At 35.2% G+C, this 20,943-nt stretch overlaps 1 protein-coding gene across 4 annotated transcripts in view; it reads left to right on the top strand.

The window, feature by feature from the left end:
- Positions 1-20,943, top strand: part of SLC6A11 (solute carrier family 6 member 11) — a 112,045-nt gene that overhangs the window by 41,752 nt on the left and 49,350 nt on the right. For all 4 annotated transcript variants that reach the window (XM_087923942.1, XM_087923943.1, XM_087923944.1 and 1 more), the window contains exon 7: positions 8,542-8,676. In XM_087923942.1, coding sequence (XP_087780068.1) covers positions 8,542-8,676 — 135 coding nt within the window. The remainder of the gene's footprint in view (positions 1-8,541; positions 8,677-20,943) is intronic.

Here is a 20,943-nt window from a genome sequence, read left to right as displayed (position 1 = left end):
TTTATCTTCTGCTGCTGCAAATAGTCCCATCAGAAGGAGTTAAGCTCCTGTTGCCAGCAGTTAAGACTCAGTCAGTGGTTCCACACAGAAAATTTATTTTTTTGAATAGTGGACTATATAAAGCCTCTAATGGATTCAGTGAGGCATAAAGAAAAGGGAAAAAGGGAAAATAAAAGAGAAAGATGTGCGGGAGGAAAAAAAAAGAAAAAGGAACTGAGGGCCATTGTAAGGCTTTAGGAAAAGGAACTAGGCAGCAATGATTGTATCTCCTGAAGTATCTTTTGTTTTGGGTTGAAGTAAGAGAGGAGAATGGTCCTTCACAGTGAGGCTTTAACACGCAGCCCAAGATTGATCTCTGTATTCAGAGAAGGAAAGTAGAACGTTCATGAGAGGCATGCAGAGTTTTAGGTTTTCCAGACTTCTCTGTCTGAAGTTTTAAAATCCTGAAAATAATTCTCTCTCTCTCCCTCTCTCTCTTAACTTTAACTCACTGCTGAAAGCTTAAGGATATCTCTGAACTGCTAACAATGGAAATCATGAAAATCATTGCGCAAGTCTAGAACACTTTTTCAGTCAACTGCAATCTGCACTGAGTTGCAATAATACATAGAAAGTTTTATTATCACACACACATATACCCCACTAACCCCAACTTGGTTCTTTGTCTCAAATAGCTTTTTTAAATTGGCATTCCACTGTATAAACTAATTAGGGTTCAGTCTAATAGACATGAAAATAAATGCAATTTTCATCTAAAATTTCTGCTGGATTTGTTTAGCTATAAAAATTCAGGCATAGGGAAACTGAGTCATGACTGCTTTACATGTGCTTTTATGGGAGTCTGTGTGCTTGAGATTAACACAGTATAAACTATAGTCATTCAAATTTCCATCTTATTTAGCTGGAATTTCCCCCTGTATGTAAAGCAAGCAGTGATTTCAATTATCCAAAGATCTGGTCTCCCTGTTTACTATAATATAGTGAAAATAATGAACAATAATTAAATAAGTTAACCCATGAAATATAAGTAAAAGAACAGAAAATAGCATGTCATTTTAACATATGACTGTCTATTTACTAATTATCTACTTTCAATCTTCATTGTATCCTTTTATATAAACATAATTACATGTGAGTATTTGAACAAGTTGCAGTGAACATTTTTTTGCAGGCACTTAGAGCATGCTGATCAACATGCTAATTATATGCAGATTAGAGAAAGCTGAATGATTTTTGGCATGCAACAAAGAAAATTTAAATGGAAGCTTCAAACTGAAATTATAATAAGGACTTTAACAATGGATAGTTTGATATTCTCAAATCATGGGAATCAATGGGAGAATAGGCAGGGACAAATAATAAAACATACCATATAGTGTTCTTTTTGTACATGATTTGCTAAACCACACAAATATATGTAAGGGATAAAGTTGTCATTACAAGGCCATGGCACATGCTTTTTGTGACAAACCTATGACTCCTGCGCTTAAAATCATTCCCGGTCTGAAAATGGAGATATCAGCATTTAGAAATCATTCTATTTTTCTATACCTGATAAAAAGTTTCTATTCTTAATACAGCAATACTACTCAATTTCATCAAAAGTAAAAATTTATAGTAATCAAAAGAATTTGTATAGATCAAAATGCCATGGTTGCTACTGCCTACTGCGTAATGCCTACTGTGCAATGCAACTTTCTGAAACTTTAAAAAAAATGTAGAAAGCTTATAACATAAATTTAATTGCGGTAAGTATATCAGTTTATCTAGCATGTTCATCCTACCATCACTTCTAAATTGGAAACTATGCACTACCATTGATGTTGTGAACATAATGAGAAACATAAGAAAGAGACAATGTTAAGAAGAGACCCAGTTGGATGTAATGGTTAAGGTACCAACCTAGAAACTGGAGGACTGTGAGGTCTAGTCTTGCTTTAGTCATAAAACCAGCTACATGACCTTGAGCCAGTTACTGTCTTTCAATCCTAGGAAATAGGCAGTGGCATACTTCCAAACAATCTTGTCAATAAAACTGCAGGGCAGAGTTGGTATTCAGCCAGTTCTGACAGGTTCTGGAGAACCTAGTGGAAATTTTGAGTGGTTTGGAGAACTGGTAATACCACCTCTGGTTGGTCCTGCCCCCATCTATTCGCTGCCTCCCAAGTCCCAGCTGATCGGAGTCCTAGCTGATAGTCTGGGTCCTCTTTTGTTGTCCTGCACAGGAGAATGGAGCTGGAAAGCAGATTAGTGGGGTGGGAGAGAATGGAGATTTTACAGTATCCTTCCCCTGCCATATCCACCAAGCCATACTCACCACACCTACCAAGCCACACCTTGCCCACCAAGCCACGCCCACAGAACCGGTAGTAAATATTTTTTGAATACCACCACTGCTGCAAGGGCTTATCTGGTCAGTTAACAGGAGTCAAGACTAACTTGAAGGCGCTTAAAAAAATGAAGAATCAAAGTCTTGAACTTCTATAACTCCTGTTTCAATTTTAATGGAAATACATTTTACTAGCATTAATGAATATTTACAATAGCAGTTTCATATATAGTTTCAAAAGTACTTAATTCTACAGAAAGAAGAGAATATTTATAGCTCAGGGTTGAACTGTGGAATCTTTGGTGCTCTCTGACCCTGGTGGTTTTGTTGAAGATGTTTCATTAACAAAGTAGGTAAGACACACTGATATGGTTACCTAGTATGGTAATGAAATGTCTGCAAGAAAACCTTCAAGGACCCCACAGCAATTAATTCTTTCATATTCTTATTGTGTTGCCTGGCACTGTTATTTAGCACCCAAATACTCATGGGTGAGATGATTTTATGTACCAAATAGAAGATGTGAAGTAGAATATAACTATTTACTTTAAACATTATTTTAAATGTTTGTAACTTTATTTGTCTATTAAAATTTAAAGATTATTAAAACAAGCTTGGAATAGTAATCAGATAACAAATGGGAAATATGTTGATATCAAATAAACATTATTAATGCCAATATAGTTTGGATTTAAAACTTGACTCAAAATGTATGTGAAGCGATAGAAATACTATTATTTGCATGCTAGGCTACCATGACTTAGAACACTCATCATGATTAGTTTACATGATCATGATAATCTTAATCTTAAAAGGTTTAAATGACTATAAAATACCAAGAAATCAAGGAGTGGAGGCCAAACAGTAAACTCTGATTTATTTTTTTCCAAAATCTTCATTGATGTTTCAAGATGGGCAAAAAGCAATACGATGTGCCAAATTGTTTGGAAAAGAGGAGGCATTGATGCACAAATGGCTGCTAAATTCAGCTCTGCTTTGTGAGCCTTAGCTAGTAAAAAGTGTGTGTATATATGTGTGTGTAATTTTGTGTATTTGTGTGTTTATGTTGTTAATTTGCCCTACTATCTCTGGATCACCAAGAATTGAGGAGATTTATTTTGTTTTTATGTTACAATGTTTCAATCTGCAGTTTTGAGAAGCATCATTTTGATAAGCAAACCAAAAAAGAGTGATATCAAAGTTTAAAGGAGTACTAATGCACGAAGTCAATAGAACTAATTAGCTATTTAGGACTTTTATATTGTTTTCATACTGATACTCCTTTGTCACCTTTAGACATGTTGCAAGAACAATTCTAGCAATTGCTGGAAGTTCTTTTGGCTATCTGGGAATCTAGGCATTAAATTCACAATATAACTAAAAGGCATCAAGCTGGGAAGAGTGGTGTAAATATGATCTTCCAGCAAGGTAAATGTCTTCATTAAAAAAAGAATCAAATCTTTAATTATTTATTATTTAATTAAACAATAGAGTGCAGAAAGATCGTTAGCAATAGCACTTAGCACTTAGATTTATATACCCTTTCATAGTGCTTTACGCCCTTAAGTGGTTTATTGCCCTCTACAATCTGGGTCCTCATTTTACCGGCCTTGGGTGAATGGAAGGCTAAATCAACCTTGAACCAGTCATGATCGAACTCCAGATTGTGGGCAAAATTAGCCTGCAATACTGCATTCTAACCACTGTGCCATCACGACTCTGGTTATCTAAGGCTAAACCATGGCAATGAATCTTAAAAATATATAAATAGAAACCATTTTTGAAAATATGATATTTTTCTCTATTTTTACAAACAATAAATTTACTCATCTTTACAATTTCAATAGTCTTCAGCAACCTTCTCTTTAGTAGTTGGCCCAGAAGGATTATCCTAGGGATGAACTAGAATTATTTTTACTTCAATCTCTTTTTTGTCTAGTTGAGCAGAAGCATGTCATAATTTGGAAGATTCGGGTTTAGAGATTTATCTATTTCATGTCTGAAAATTAGTGTTTTTATTAATGTATCTGATCTAGTAATTGGTATGAGAAGACAGTGAATATAATCTACTCTAAATGTTCATTGAGATTTTTTTTAATAATATGGAAAAACTCATTATTTATTCTTTGAAATTATCAGAATTTACATATGCTAAGATCTACTTATTCTAGATCTTTGCCCCGAACATACCTAGGGATTGTAACTTTTTTTTAGATGTTCGTTAATTGGAAAATGTGCTACAAATATGTGGCAGGGTTCCAATTTCTCAATATATGGATTTATTCTGCTGAGAGACATATTTAATACATTTTATATCACTTCCTATGTTTTGTATGGATAAAATAATAAAATAAAATAGTGTATTAGGAAACTTAATCTGATCCATTTTCAACATAAGTGGATATGGAATACCCCATGAATCAAAACTGAGCTGGCAAAAGCAGGTGAAAAACCACAGCTTCAGCTCAGCTAGGGATATCATCTAAATTAAGGAACAGTTGGTTCTGAAAAACGTTAGTTATGTTATCCCTTCAGAATGAGAAAATCAAAATAATTAATTGTCATGATTTAAAAATCCACTTGATTTTTACAAATGTTAAGACAATGTGTTATATCAGAACATTATCACTATGATTATCACTATGATGGGGATTCTGAAACTGTGATTCTCTTAAGTTTCCAAATTGATTTCTCATAACCTCATAATCTAATTACATTGAGAAATATAGTAACTTTGGAATGCGATATTGCCAGGAAAGAAGTCATCCATATAACAAATTCCTTTTGTTTTAAACACCTCTTTGTTGGGGGAAAAAAACAAAAGACAATTAGAACAGCTGGTTTCGGTTGCTTTACTCCGGAACTGAAGAAATATGGAGCAGTAGCTTGATATCGCTTTTTAGTGTGGATGTAGATGCTTGGTGAGTTATTTTTTTCCAATTGCATTTCTTTTTAATAGGAGTGTCATTTCATCTCAATGGCAAGCATGACTTAAAAACATAATTGTATCAAGAATTATGTATGACGTGAAAGAACCTGTAATTGAAAGAAATAGCCATTTCAGATTAGTGTTCTATTGTGATAAAAAAAAAGATGTGATACATGGACAGCAGTCATTGAAAAGTACCATCCAGCTGTATTCCCCAAATGGTGCTATTATCTAACAAAAGTAATTAAATGTGTAGAGATGATGTGTCAGTCTTATGAATTAGAGGGAGCAATCTCTTCTTTTTGTGCCACTTAGGAAGTCATACACCTTAGAGAAAAAGCTAAATATAGTTCATGTCATCCAGGAGCTTGTGGCCACTTGCACATAAACATCCCATCTTAGTATTCCCATGAGACCTATTTGTTTATACCTTTTATCATGCTTCCCTGCCACCGGCAGTAAATCAGGCATCTCCTACTGCTGCTCTCTTAACCCCATTGTGAAGATAGACCTGGCATAAGTCTCCAGACAGGACTTTGCTAGATAAGGTTCTTAACTGCAGATGGGAGTAGAGCCATACCAAAGAGCTGATTGCCAAGTCAGAAACATTAGTGGAAGAATAAAGTGACAGTAGTTTTTCAGTAGAAAGACTTGAAATAGAAAAAAAGATGAAGCAATGGGAAATGCATTCATAGGTTCCTGTAGCTCTGTCCATTTGGAGTCATGTAATTTATTTGCCAGTATCTGAAATAATAATTCATGATAAAAGCTTAACTCTCTAAAAACGGAGAGTTTCTGTTATCATTTCTTAGGAACAGTCTGTAAGAACAGTCTGTAATTGCATACATATGATACATGCAAAATCATATCGTAAGCGACTAAGTTAAAGGAATGTTATTTGAATATCGGAAGATTTATGGGCATGATATTAGCAAAGCAATGGAGTGAAATTTATGGTAGGTAGTTCTGTGTTCTTGACTCAATTTGCTTTCAAGCTTCAGTGATATAGTCTGTGAAGATTGAACTGACATCCTGTATTGTAAGGAGAGCACAAGAAATCTATTTTTAACTTTTGCAGCTAAATTCATCATGCTAAGTGTTCCTATTCTCTCAGCTAGCTGGAAGTATACCATATGGTTACTCCGATTCTTGTCTTTTGAACTGGACCACAAGGTTAAACCTGCTCCTTTTGCATGCTGTGCACTGTGATTTGTGATCACAGATTAGTTTTTAATTAAACTGTTCCAGCAGACGCAGCAAGTCTTCATATTTATTTTATTTCCTTAATGTAGACATGGGTGTTGCTGTGACATAGCAATGGAAGAACTATTTTGAGCATTGATATGCAAATTTGTACATCAAGCAATTAGAAGCAATTAAAGCAGGATGTAGTGTAATTAGAGATGGTTTTGTTCTAATTTTATTCAGAGAGGTTTGACATGTTGTGGAAAAGTTTTAAAAATAAAAGACTAGGCAGTGCCTACTGCTTATTGAGATGTATGCAGGACAAATAACAATAAGGACTGTTTATACAATTGTGTGAGATACTTTATTTATGAGCTTTACTTCCTGGATCTGCTTGAAGCAGTCCTAGAGCTTTGAAACCTAATAAAACTGCTCTAGGTAATAACCAAAGTCCTCAAACCTTGGATGTGTATGTATTGAAATACCTTCCAGTGGAAAAGCTTGGGTATGAGATAATAAATAAATAACTAAATAAATAAGCTTGAGTATGAGATAACAATAAAATCAATAAAAATTAAAATATAAAGATTCAAGATGGCAAATATGATGGAATTAGGTATATCACTGTCCCTCACCAAAGTCCTGGATGAAGAACCAGTCTGCATGGCTTTTTTAGATGACAGCGGAACGGAGGCCATCCAAATCTCAGGGTAACCTTAGTCTGGAGGGCCAGAGCTGCTATAGCAGGTGCTTTTTTTTTTTTTTTTGTAAAGAGGGTCACAATTAACAGCAACTCAATTGGAAAACTTCTATGTGTTTGGTTTGAAATTAGTTAAAAGAGATAACAGTACAAATAAACCAAGTCCTTACAATTTCTTTGAAAGAAATGTTAGGCACTGGGTTAGATGTTCATATACTGTCACCTGTACCACTAGAAAAAAGGAGAGGCAGCGTGGCTGGTTTTGTATATGCATTTGGGGAAAAAAAATTTTTGAAGCAGATGAGCAAGACTGGAAAAAGATACAAACCTGTAATTATTTAAACACTAACATATCATAAGCTCCCCTGCCTATGAAGTGCCTGTTTCACAAAAAATATGTAGCTGTGAAATAATGTTTTAGTTCACTTAATGGCTGTCATGACTATTTTAAGTTGTGATGGTGCTGAAAAAGTAACTTTACAACTACGTGATTAATATTTGGGCACTTTGAAACCAGTGGGCATTTGCAATCATTGCAGCATACAAGGGTTGCATTATTGTCACTTGCACATTTCATAACTGGCTTCTGACAAACAGAATCAATAGTTTAGCTGGTGATAAAAACACAAGTTGCAGTCACATGACTGTCACAACTGTCGTGGTTTGCTTAACAACTGTGCCAAAGGTGACATTGTAAGTCCATCACGTTTATCTGATGTTTTGCTTAGTGATTGCATCACTTAGCAATGGAAATAGCCACTCCAATAGTGGTCACTAAGCGAGGATTGCATGTGCTATTTTCTTCATACTGTGTTAATTCCAATTTTGATTTAGAGGTGATGTGTAACTCTTGGATCTGTGTTCTGTGTTCTTTGTTACTGATTTGGTGAAAGTGAGACCTCTGTTGCATTTCTATTTGTTAAAAGCAATCAGAGAAAGACTGGATATTTTCCAGGGTGTTTTAAATGTGGATGCTAGGGATACTTCTGGAGCTTTTTGTGCCATGACTGTTTAAAATAATTGCTTCTGAAGAATGAGAAGCTTTCCTCAAAATGATCAAAGCAGCATCACCCCAACCCTTTTGTATATAGTGCCATGTTGCCTGTAGAAAGATGCTAGGACTTGTATCACCATGTTAATTTCATTAACCTGACATCTTTCCTCTCCTCCCCCTAAGACATCATGGCCTTTAGATATTTTGCACCTCAGCTTCCCTCAGAAGAACCAAGGTGGGCAAAGGCAAGGAATCTGGATAATTTAATCCAAAAATATCAAGATCGCCAAATGCTGAAGATATTTACTTGTTAAATGTTTTATGAATATAAGGACCTTATGTGACATAAAATAAGTGATCACTGGTAAAATGTGTTCTTTGGTTTTTCACTCTTTTTTTCATAGGTTGTATATGTAACCGCTACATTTCCATACGTCATGTTGTTGATTCTACTGATTCGAGGAGTAACATTACCTGGGGCTACCGAAGGAATAAAATTCTACTTATATCCTGACCTATCTCGTCTTTCTGACCCACAGGTAAGAACTTCTAACAAATACTTAATAAACATTTTGTGCATTTTTCTGTCCTGTGTTTTTCCTTAGATTCTTAACTATAAATACCCACACTTTCCTTTACACACTGAAAGCAAAGAAACATAGCAATGGGACTCGGTTTTTCTGAATAATCTATGCCATAGACACCTTGCACAATGAATGATCAAATTTGTAGCAAAATCTGAATAACCTTTCTCTGAAACTTAGCCTATGGTAAAAATGGTACCTGTAGCAAACCAAGAAAATCTGTATCATAAATAAACTCATGCCTGGCTTTGCATTTTAAATGATCAGCTATCATATCATTCAATAAGAAGAATGAAACTGATGAAAAGATATTGCCTGGGGACAGAAATGATTTGGACCGTAACCTTAAATACAATCCAAAACCATTCTGATCTGTTTTTTTTTCCTTTGGCATTCAAAAACCAACATGGGGAAAATACAGGTGCTTATACAAGGTTACATGCCTTTTATTGCTTAGTTTTACAGCAGAGATCAACATGTATGCTGCACTTGGAGGAGAAATGGAAGATACCATTGGTCATTTAAAGTTCCTTTTTCAGGAATGACAAACTCATCTGTCTTGCTGTACAATAGGTTTTTAGGTACAAAAGCTGTGTACTTATTCACAGATCTTTACATCCTATGTAGATAAATTAAGTTCTCCTGTCAGCTTTGAAATTCAAAATGACTAGTCACTTCTGACTTCAAAACTGAAAAAAGGAAAGATGCTCTGGGTTTAGACATAAGTGAGAGGATTTGGGTGGAATATTTATTCTAAATATTTATTAGAAAATTTATTCTAACGCTCTAACAGCAGTCTTAGTTTGGACAACAGTATTGATTGGATGGCCCTATCATACTAAATCAAGCATTTGTTAATTTTAAAAAGTGATAAAGGTCTGAATCTGACATAATAGAAAGACCAAAGGTGTGTTTTACAAATCACAATGTTTCTCTCTCAGGCAAGTCTAGGGTTATTATGGGAATAAAACTCAGGAAAGCCCACTTGCATTCTTCAGAGAAAAGGCAAAGTAGAACTTCAAGATCTAAATCATAAATAAATAGTAATATTCTGAGGCAAAATTCTGAATATCATCTTTTCATTCACACTGTAAAATATAATATTGTAAAACATAATGTGAATTCATTAATCAAAACGACTTACAAAACATAGGGTGCTATTTAGTAGCCTTGCTTTGCATAATTAAATATAAATATTTTGGCTGCTTTAAAAGTTTAGAAGCAGTCTGGAGCAATTGCTATTTTTTATTAGTTTAAATGTTTTTTTTAATAGAGGTGAGGTGTGTTCTATGAGGTGAAAACTAATTTTATATATTTTTACTTCTAATCTTTACTCTTAAGCTTAACATGGTGATTTTATTGTTTAATTTATATTTTTATTTTAAAGACAATATATGTTTTTTAAATACAGTAAAACCCCTGAAAGTTGACCACCCAAACGACTGAATGAAAGTGGTCAACATACAGCATACATACTGATGTGCACATGTGCCACATTTTATTGTATAGCTTTTATTAGAGAATGTCATACAGAAACACACATAGTGAAAACAGGAAAATCATTCATACAATACTGTATCATACAATATCAATACATTTATGTATGTATTCTTTTCTCATGGTTTGATCATTCTTTCTGGAAAAAAAGAGAGTCAATTTTAGTCTATTTCTTATTATTTTGAGAAAAGGAGAAAGAATTCTCAGTGCTGACTATATCACTCATTGTACCTGGGTCTTGTTGCACAGCAAATGAGTTTAATTGTATTATCAAATGCCTGACATTCTTATCTTTCAGAATACCTGCAATTTCTGTATCCTTCTCACTTAATTCAGTTAAATTAGGGTTAGGAGTTTGCTTCTTCAGAGGGACTATAGATCTGCGTTTTAGCATTGACCCACTGCAAAAGCTGTGCTCAGTAGTGCATTTTGTATGTTTTGATTATGCTTTGATCAAGAGGTTGAATTTTTGTAGTGTTTGTAGGCAAAAATTTTAGTTTCATGTTTGTAAGATGATTCACTTCGGGATGACTAGGGCAATTGTCCACGAGAAGGAGAATGGACTGTTTCTTCTTCATCTCTGCTTCATTTCTGTGTCATCATATACCTGTCTGCTAGTAAAGTTCTTGTATTGCAAGGCTTTATGAGAGCCTCAGGGGTGTTTACTTCAGTGTTCAGCTCAGGCTCAATTAGGAATCCTACAGTTGCAGAAAAAAACCCACAAATGCATAAAATGACAAACAGCCAGGTGCAATTCCTAATGGTTGCTTACAGAATGGATAAACCCTACTTATAACTTTAAAAAATACTGTCAGATATGGGGACAATTAATCGATCTTCTTAACGGCATACACCAATTAAAGAAAAGATAATATTCAGTTTATTTATACAGTGCTCCATTTTGTAGTCTCAGTAAAAAATCTTTCAGTTTTTGTGATTGATTCCTTCCATTTTTTTCCAACTATAAAACATTTTCCTCCAAAATTGAAAGGCAATGCACTGTCCTAATATAGAACTCTAATAGGTTTTTGCACACATACCTTTTAAAAATGATGTAATTCTGAACTTATTTCATGATACATAAATATATTTAGATTAACAGAATTGGAAGGTACCTTGTAGGTCATCTAGTCAAAACCCCTGCCCAAGCAGGAGATTCTACACCATTTCTGACAAATGGCAATCCAATATCTTCTCGAAAGTCTCAAGTGATGACACTCCCACAACTTCCAAAGGCAAGCTGTTCCATTGGTTGGTTGTTCTTACTGTCAGAATATTTCTGCTTATTTCTAGGTTGAATCTCTTCTTGATCAATTTCCATCATTAATCCTTGTCTGACCTTCAAGTGCTTTGGAAAATAGCTTGACCCCTTCCTATCTGTGGTAGACCTTCAGATATTGGAACACTGCTATCATGTCTCCCCTGGTCCTTCTCTTCACTAGACTAGCCAGGCCCAAGTCATGTGTTCTTCATATGTTTTAGTCTCCAGTCCCTTAATCATCCTGGTTGCTCTTCTCTGCACTTTTTATACTTAATATCCCTTAAGTTTTTTGAACTTAGCCCCCTTAAATATGTTGAATGTATCTGTCTTATAGTTCTTGAGATTTGAAATACCCAACTTACAATAGCAATTGGGACCAGGATTTCCATCACTAACCAATGCAATCATAAGACACAACTGCATCACCAACTAATGGCAACCCCTGCAGTCCCAGTTGCTACCATTAACTGAATCCCACAACTGTTAGGCAAAGCAACTTCCTAAAGCCAAAGTCAGTGGGGAAACCAGCAGGAAGTTACAAGTCCCAGACTCACAAGCAGGTAAAGTGCCTGCTGCTGAGTGGGGAATGGTATGTGGAGGTGTAGGAGACGATTGAGTAGGATGTATAAGAGTGTGAGGGGATGCATGCACAAGTGCTGCACAGACCAGGGAGGATGTGTGAGGATGTGAAAGATGTACTGCATGGGTCAAGAATGGCACTTGAATGTGCAAAGAAGGGCCTCATGGTTTTGGCGGGGTGGCACAAATTGATGAGGGTGCACAAGAGGTGTTATGTGGGTCATGGAGTGGGTGCAGAGATAGATGCATTGTGGGGAAAATACTCAAGGGTATGTGAGAGATGTTGGGTGAGTTGAAGAAAGTGTGTGTGTGTGTGTGTGTGTGTAATAATTAGCATCTGTTCAGTGGGAGGAATTCTACTTACAGAATTATCAGTGTAGCAGTTAAATACAATACTGTGTGAATTGTATGTTTAATAGAATATGAGCCAGACACTTTCCAAGAACTCAGCTATTGGAGGAAATGGACTCAGGACCAATGCAGCAGAGGTGTTATAGCTCAAACTCATTGGAAATATTAGCCTCTGATGCTGGAATTCTTTTTTTCTGTTGTGTGGCTAATGGCTGGGGCTAATGGCCTAAGACAGCAAAAATGTTGTATATACTCACATAGATAGGAAGTTAAGACTACAATGTCTTTTTTTCCCCACTCACTTCTGATAATTCTTTTATATTGTTTTCAATATGGACAGTTGATATATCAGGGAACGATATTACTCTATACCTACATGAGTTGGTTTTATGTGAATTCCTTTGAAAGAATATGAGGTGTTTGTCGCAATTAACAATAACTAAATAATAATTTAATATTTGCACCAAATATTCTGCTATAAAAAAGTATTTCTTGGTTCAGAGATTAGCCATCTTTTCCTCCGAGTAAGATAGTCCATAATATTTTGTTTTACTTTGTCATCTCTCACCCTATTTCTATGACTACTGAGAATGCTTATTCCTTATTGGCTGCTTTTCGGTGATTTTTGAGGAAAGAAATCCAAGAAAAAGCTACACTTCCATCCATGTGAAGATTTGTAAGGCATGTTTGGAAGGGATGGGTGCTCTATGGGGATTGGCTCCAGCCATTACATTTGGTCCATGTACCACCATATAGATTACAATTCAGATTCCTCTGTGATGTCTTCTGAAGTTTATATTGCAGTGGTTCTGTGTGCACTGGGATGACTACTTCCTAATTTTTTGGTAGGGAATGTGATCCATAGCCAAGTTGTATTTCATAATGTAAAATTTGCTCTGGTTCTTTGTATCCCGCAATCCAGGAAAAGACTCATCTGAAAGATTCTGATGAACTACTTTGTTTATCTTCAGGCCATTATGTGGCATGCTTTAGTAGTATTTGCAGCATGTCTAGTTAATCTCTAGCTCAGATATGATCTCAAATTGATTAAGAACAACATTTAGAAAATCATTGGAACGGATAGAACTCAATTTAATGGACCTCCCTTTGTTTTTTGCAGTGATTCTAAATGAAGAAAATAATATAAAAAAGCAAACTATATGATAAGCATGCTGCCTGTATTCATTTCCCATTTGATGTTATGATTATGTGTATATACAAGGTAGTTATTCATACAGAGTCTTGTTCATAAATCTGTATGTCTGATGACAAAACAGTATTTTAAGCTTGGCTGCTTTTAACTGTGAAGGATCCCATAGGGGAAGTCCATAAATTCTGTTAAAAGGTATCTCTGCTTAGCAATAACAAGACACTTGGATGTGAAAAACAGTTATTTCTGTTCACAGGTCACCTCTTCATGAAAGCAGTGTGTGATAGCACTTTCAGCTGAGCAACCTGCTGTTAGTTTGCTTTCAATTTTACACATTTTTCTTAGATGTTTGTTGTTGGTTCTTGGAGTCATTTTATTATAATGACAGTTCATAGCATAGAGATATGATTTAAAGTTTTGAAAGGGAAACTAAAGTTTTAGAAAGCTATTTATTCTGTTACTCGCAAATCTTTCTTATGAATGTTTTTGGTCTTACATAAAGGATAGATTTGTAAAGCAATTTATTCTCATATGCTGTAAGTGAAACGTAATTATGGCGATGATTTATGATGCCTTTTCATGTTGTACTGTTTTTGCTGGTGGACATTAGTTGACAAAGTATGGAAGTAAAACCCCAGTCAGCTAAACCAGTGGCTTTATTTCTGATGTACATATGTATATGTATATGTAACTTCTGAAAATGAATCCTCATTGATTTCTGTTTCTGTTAAAGTATAGGACTATGATATCTGTAATATTATGTTGGAATTAGCTTGCAAGATAGGAGGAAGTGCTGCAGACTAGATGACAGTCAGATAAAAGGCAGCTGAGTCCACAGGAAAAAATGCAGGTGTTGCCGATATCTCAGCAAGATCCCTCCCTAGTTTCTTGGACTGCAAAAGCCAGTGGGGAGTGGGTGTACTTTCAGATTTGTTTATAGATGCTTACAAGCTTATTGATTGATTGACTGATTTATTTATTTATTTATTAGAATTTGTCAAACAAAAAATGAGAACAAAAATAAAAAAATAAAAATACAATGACAGGGACGATAAGCATGTTAGTGCACTTATATACTAATGTACACATTAGTACATTATATACTAATGTACGCTTTCAATAAGTTTAGAGCTAGTACTAAGTGTGATTCTTGTCTGGACTAGTTTACAGTATGCTTCTTTTGTTGCAAATTAATTTCCTTCCTTCCTTCCTTCCTTCCATATACCTTCCAGTGGTGGGATTCAAATTTTTTTACTACCAGTTCTGTGGATGTGGCTTGGTGGGCATGGTAAGGTAAAATCTCCAGTTAGAGGTGGTATTTGCCGGTTCTCCAAACTACTCGGAATTTCTGCTACCAGTTGTCCAGAACTGGTCAGAACCTGCTAGATACCACCTCTGATACCTTCCCACCTCACATTCCTGACTCTGGGCAGCTTGCTACTTAAATATTATGCAGTACCAAAATAATAAAACAATGTGCAAATGTTAAAAATAATTAAACCCATACAGTACAAGCACCGTGAGAGCACAGTTTAAGAATATTACAGTCATTTTATGGGCTCCGCAACATTCTAGCCCATATGACAAAGCTAGGGCTTCAGGCCATTCCAGAAGGCCATCAAGGCCAGGGCCAATCTGATCTCAGGGGAATGATTTTCTGTAAAAATTGTACTATATACTAAATTATTGTTTATTCCATTTATCTCTGAGATGAAATGAGTCACATTACATCTCACGCAAGAATAACTTGAAACTCTGGGACTCCCCAAAAAATCAGTATTATGATTTTACTTCATTTTTATATTAGGCTTATTAGGCCTAAATAGTCTTAGCACATTATTTATTTATTTAGCATATGCTTGAAAAACCGGGATAGCAGCAGTAAAGATGTATAAAAAGAACATAATATGATACACATAAAATAGAAATGTGTGGCCAATTTTGTAAGATACAAGAAATTCTAGAAGTTATATATTAAATTAAAAGTTACATTTTAGAAATACATTGGTTCATATAAACTCTGTGGATCAACTAAATGATATGTGCAGAATTATAGAAGGTGAATACACATTTCTGTTCTTCCAAAGGCTTTACTTAGGTAAGGCAAAACATTTCCACATTCAATTCAACAGAACATTGTGCTCCTGTTAAAAGCAGCAATGCCATCTTGAGGTAAAAATGTGTTCAAGCAGGCTGATTCCATGAGCTTTTTAAAAGACCATGATTTTTTTTTTTCACTGCAACAGGGAAAGATGGAATTACTGCTGGCTTTGTGATAGCAGTTGCAATTCAGCTTGAATACATATTGCTTACTGCATTGATACCAGGGGAAGAAAACCCTTTTTTGAGGCAATCACCTCTGCAACCTTTTCCAAACTGCAAATTTCATTGGAAAAAGTTGTATATAAGAAATTGGCAATAGGCAAAACTTTTAAGTGTGAAAATTTTTAAGTGGAGTGCAAATATAAATATAAAAATAGCCTATTTATATTGAAGATAGGATACTTAAAAAATATTTTCTTAAAATGATCCTGTCTTAAATAGTATAACTAGTATCAACATCACAGTATTCTTTTTTCAAACAGACAAGAGATATGTCATGCTTTTACTGTGCTTTCATTTACATTTTCCCCATATTATTTCATCTCTGATACATCATTTTCTGTTTTTGAACAGTTACTGTCTGCATGTATAAAATCTATGGATGCAATACCTTTATAACTGGAGATAATTATATGCTACAGCATTCCATTTTCTGTCAAATTAATAGGCACCTTGCAGTTACCATCTCCTTAACCAAAAGGCTGGAAGAATTTTTTCCCCTGTCAGCTCTATAATTATGTAGTTATTAGCAGCTCCCCATCTCCCATTTTTGTATTTCAACAAAATCACACCATTGATCTTGCCTTTTGTCTACATTCCATCTTTCAAACTTAGCAAAGAAATGGGGGACAAAAATTACCTAGCCAGTGCTTTCCATGCCAATCTATTGATCTATTTTCCCATGTAGTAGTCTCAAGTAATAAGAGAGGAATTTCTTGTAGAAATAGATATGACTCTTTATGTGGCTTATCAGTGGCTATCACAATAGGCTTAGCATATAAATATAAATGATAGCATATTGTTAAGGTGACCAACCACCCTTCTTTAGGGAGGACAGTCCTCCTTTTGTAAGTTCTGTCCTCCCTCAAAAAGTGTCCTCCTACATGTCCTCCTTTTTGATATTTGAAGACTAATCTGTAAATCTCTGTATTTGATCGATGCCAATCTGATCCGCTGTGTGTGATGTGATGTATTTGTATTTGACATGATGATTCGTCAAGGCTCGGTAGTGTGGCGAGGTGCGATTATGAGACGCATGCGTTTCACACAGGAGAATTATTTTGAGAGAGTGTGCTGCACGCAAGAGTGTGCCATGCACAAGACTGTGCCACACGTAAGAGTGCGCCGTGCACAAGTGGCTTTGTTTTTTTTCTTCAATTTATCTGTGTCCTCCTTTTCACTTTAATATTGTACAATGTAGGTAGAACTACAAGAGTTATGCCATAAAATATTTGTAATTTCTCTGCCCAGTTTATGTTATTGCTTATAGAAAAAAGGCAGTACTCAGAATAATCTCAACATCTTTCATTATACTATTCTTCTTCTTGAATAGTCTTTTGATGGTATCTTCTCCAACAAATATTAGTTTCTACAATTTCTAGTCAATATGGTCTTGATTGGTTGCTCTAATCTAGGAGCATGAATAAAGGCAACTATACATCTTCCAGACTAATGTTGCAGGATCCAGTCTGGGTCAGTCAGAGGTTTAGTCATATGAGTTTTCAGACTCGTTCTGGACCCCATTCCCAGGGAGTCTCTCTCTCACACTCACACATTCTGGTCCCTGTGACTGAGCCAGATTGGATCATAATATCCCAAGTAAAATCATTTTGGGCTTTGCTCAATAATTATTTAGACAGTCAAACAGACTGGGGCTCTTGATTTCTATGATTCATTATCTTCTTTCACATGTACTGTAATTTCTGTCCCATTTCCTATCAGTGTCAGAGATAATTAAAACTTTTATATGATCATTGACTTAAACTATGGCTAAAATCCATTTAAGATATTTAATCTTGATAATTAAAGGGCAAGCAAAGTAATCTGTGTTCTTTTTTTTTTTAAGGATTCAAGGATCGAATAAACATATTCCTAATCTTTAAGTCACCAGATTGCACTGGCCTGGGCCAATGTTCTTTTTTGCATCAATCTGGTAGAACTTGATCATGAAAGAAGAAATGGTTTAGTTCTTTGTCATGTACTTACTTTTTCTTATTTAGGCTGATGAGTCTCTTCTTGTTCTTCACTAGACTACACTAGATGATGGCATCTTTTTATTAATTATATATCTGCAAAAGGTGCTGAGTTTTATCTTGAAATTTGTTTTTCTTGCCTTAAAATTGCTTTAAAAATTATGGAGTTAACACCCTTACATCTTTGGACCATCTGAAGTATTTAGATTCTGGGATAAACAAAAGATCAATAAAGAAAACTATTTGTAGCTCAGGGTTGAAATAAGGAATCCTTGATGCTGTCTTTGTTTGATTGTTTTCTTGCAGATGTTTGATTAACAAAATTAAGTAACATCATCAATACTAGCACTGCTGATATTAGTTAGTTTGGGGAATGAAACACCTGTAAGAAAACAAGATTTTTTAACAAATTTGATACTAAAAAGGTCATAGAGATGGTGTTGCATTAATTTGGGGAACGCTGCTCCTTTATTAGGGTCCACAATTCAAAAGTCCTCCATGGTGTTACCTGCCTTACTTCATTGAAAGAACTATTGTCTTCTAGAAACATATAGAAATTGTCACTTTTTTGTAGTCAGATATAACAAATCTTTTAAAGTTTAATTTTCTTTTTTAATTGGAGCTACAGATGGAAAGCATAGGCATTGAACATGCTGAAACTGCTCGGATTTTCTTAAGCATAGTAAGAATAGACCTGGCTTTTTAGAGTAACCAAAATTCAGAAGGAGTGTTTTAAAGCTAACTCATTTTTATTTTAAAACATAAGCTTTTAAGAGCTGCATCTCATTTCAACAGATGCAAATAATGGCTTGACTGATATTGGAAGGAAGATGTGGGAGAAAGGAAGCATATGATAGGCTAGCAATACAGACGAAGGTCCCATAAAAGATAGGTTGCAAGCACCTTATCAACTAACAAATGTTTATTTTATTTATTTATTTATTTATTTATTTGCTTGTTTGTTTGTTTTTGTCAGTTGCTTACAAGATAATAGGTATAAGTAAAACGTAGTTATGAATACATGGATATATATAAGAAAAAAATAAAAAAATAAAAGGAGCAACAGGACAGGGACGGTAGGCACGTTGGTGCACTTATGCACGCCCCCACAGACCTCTTAGGAAAGTGGTGAGGTCAATAGTAGACAGTCTAAGGTTAAAGTTTTTGGAAGAAACCACAGAGTCAGGTAGAGTATTCGAGACATTGATCACTCTGTTGCTGAAGTCGTATTTCCTGCAATCAAGTTTGGTGCGATTAACCTTGAGCTTGCATCTATTGTTTGCTCTTGTGTTGTTATGGTTGAAGCTGAAGTATTCATTGACAGGTAGGACATTGCAATGTATGATTTTATATACTATATTTAGATCGGGCCAAAGGTGGCGTAGTTCTACATTTGCTAGTTCTAGAATTTCGAGTCTGGTGGCATAAGGTATTCTGCAACGAGTAGAGGAGTGGAGAACTCTTCTTGTGAAATATTTCTGGACTTTCTCAACTGTGTTAATATCAGATACGTAATGTGGGTTCCAGACTGATGACCTGTATTTGAGTATTGGACTAGCAAATGTTTTGTATGCTCTAGTTATTAGTGTAATATTACCAGAGAAAAAACTACATAAGATTAGGTTCACAACTCTTAACACCTTTTTGGCTATGCAGTTTGGCTATGTAGTGGGCTCTAGCACTTAGGTCATTAGAGATTAGTAATCGAAGATCCTTGACAGAGTTTGGTTCGTCAACAAGGTCTTGACTATTCAGCTTGTATTTTATTTTCTGATTTATTTATTTTTTTGCCAGTATGTAGGAAAGAGCATTTATTTGCTGAGATTTGAAGTTGCCATTTGTTTGAGCATTCTGATACATAGTCAAGGTCTTTTTGAAGGGTAGCAGTATTGTTTGTGGTGTTGAATAGCTTTACATCATCAGTGAAGAGAACACAGTTGCTCTTGATATGATCACAGAGGTCATTTATGTAGAGTATGAAAATAGTTGGTCCTAGAACACTGCCTTGGGAGACACCATTATTGACAGGTACAGAATTTGATAGGATGCTCCCAATTTTGACCATTTGTTGTCTGTTTGACAGGAATGCTTCTATCCAGTTATGCAGCTGTCCAGAGATACCATAAGATTTTAGTTTTAGTAGTTTGTCGTGTACCACCGAATCAAAGGATTTACAGAAGTCTATGTAGATTGCGTCTATTGCTTTTCAATGATCGAGTTGTGTTGTCCATATGTTTTTGCAATGTAAGAGTTGCAGATTACAGGATATTTTTTTCCTGAAACCAAATTGTTTATTAGAGAGTAGGTTGTTTGTTTCTAAGTGGAGGATGATGGATTGGTTAATAATTGATTCCATGACTTTACAGGTGATGCAGCATAAAGAGATTGGTCTGTAATTTTCAACTAGGCTGGGGTCTCCCTTTTTGAAGACGTGGATGACTGTGGCTTGTGACCATAGTTTTGGCAAGGTGCTGAAAGATTTTTCAAAGATAATGCTTAGAGGTTCAGCTATGGCAGTGGATAGCTTTTTTAAGAAGTAGGCACATATTCTGTCCGGTCCAATAGATAGAGATGGTTTTAGATTGCGTAGTGCTGTTTCATCATTGTCTTCTGTAAAATGTATTAGATTATTGTAGTTGTCTGTGGTTCAACTACGAAATATTGGGCATGATCCATTGCTGTTTACAAATACTGAGCCAAAGAATGTGTTAAAGAGGTTGGCTTTAATAGCGTCATCGTTGCAGTCTTTACCATTAGGTCCTTCCAGGGCTGGGATGGACCTTGAGTCTTTTAATTTTTTGTTTACAAAATTGTAGAAAGCGCGGGTGGAATTGGTGCATAGAAGGTTTTCTTCTTGTTTAATGTGATAATTGGTGCATTCAGTTTTTATCTGGTGGCATAAATTTTTGTATCGACTTTTGAAGTTGGCAACATGACCAGATTTGTTTTTCCGCCAAAGTGATTTCTTTTTGGATTGAAGCTTCCTTATTGTTATGGGCAATTTGTCTTTCTGGTTTTGGGAGTTGTTAATAGTACATATAGTTTGATGACTCTTTTGACTTCAAGTAAAAATATGTTGTAATGGTCTT

Source organism: Pseudonaja textilis, chromosome 2, assembly GCF_049901715.1.
Source record: "Pseudonaja textilis isolate UNSWEBS1 chromosome 2, rPseTex1.2, whole genome shotgun sequence".
In the NCBI taxonomy this organism is placed as follows: Eukaryota; Metazoa; Chordata; class Lepidosauria; order Squamata; family Elapidae; genus Pseudonaja; species Pseudonaja textilis.
Note: the sequence above shows the minus strand (reverse complement) of the source record. Positions and strands in the feature narration are given on the sequence as shown.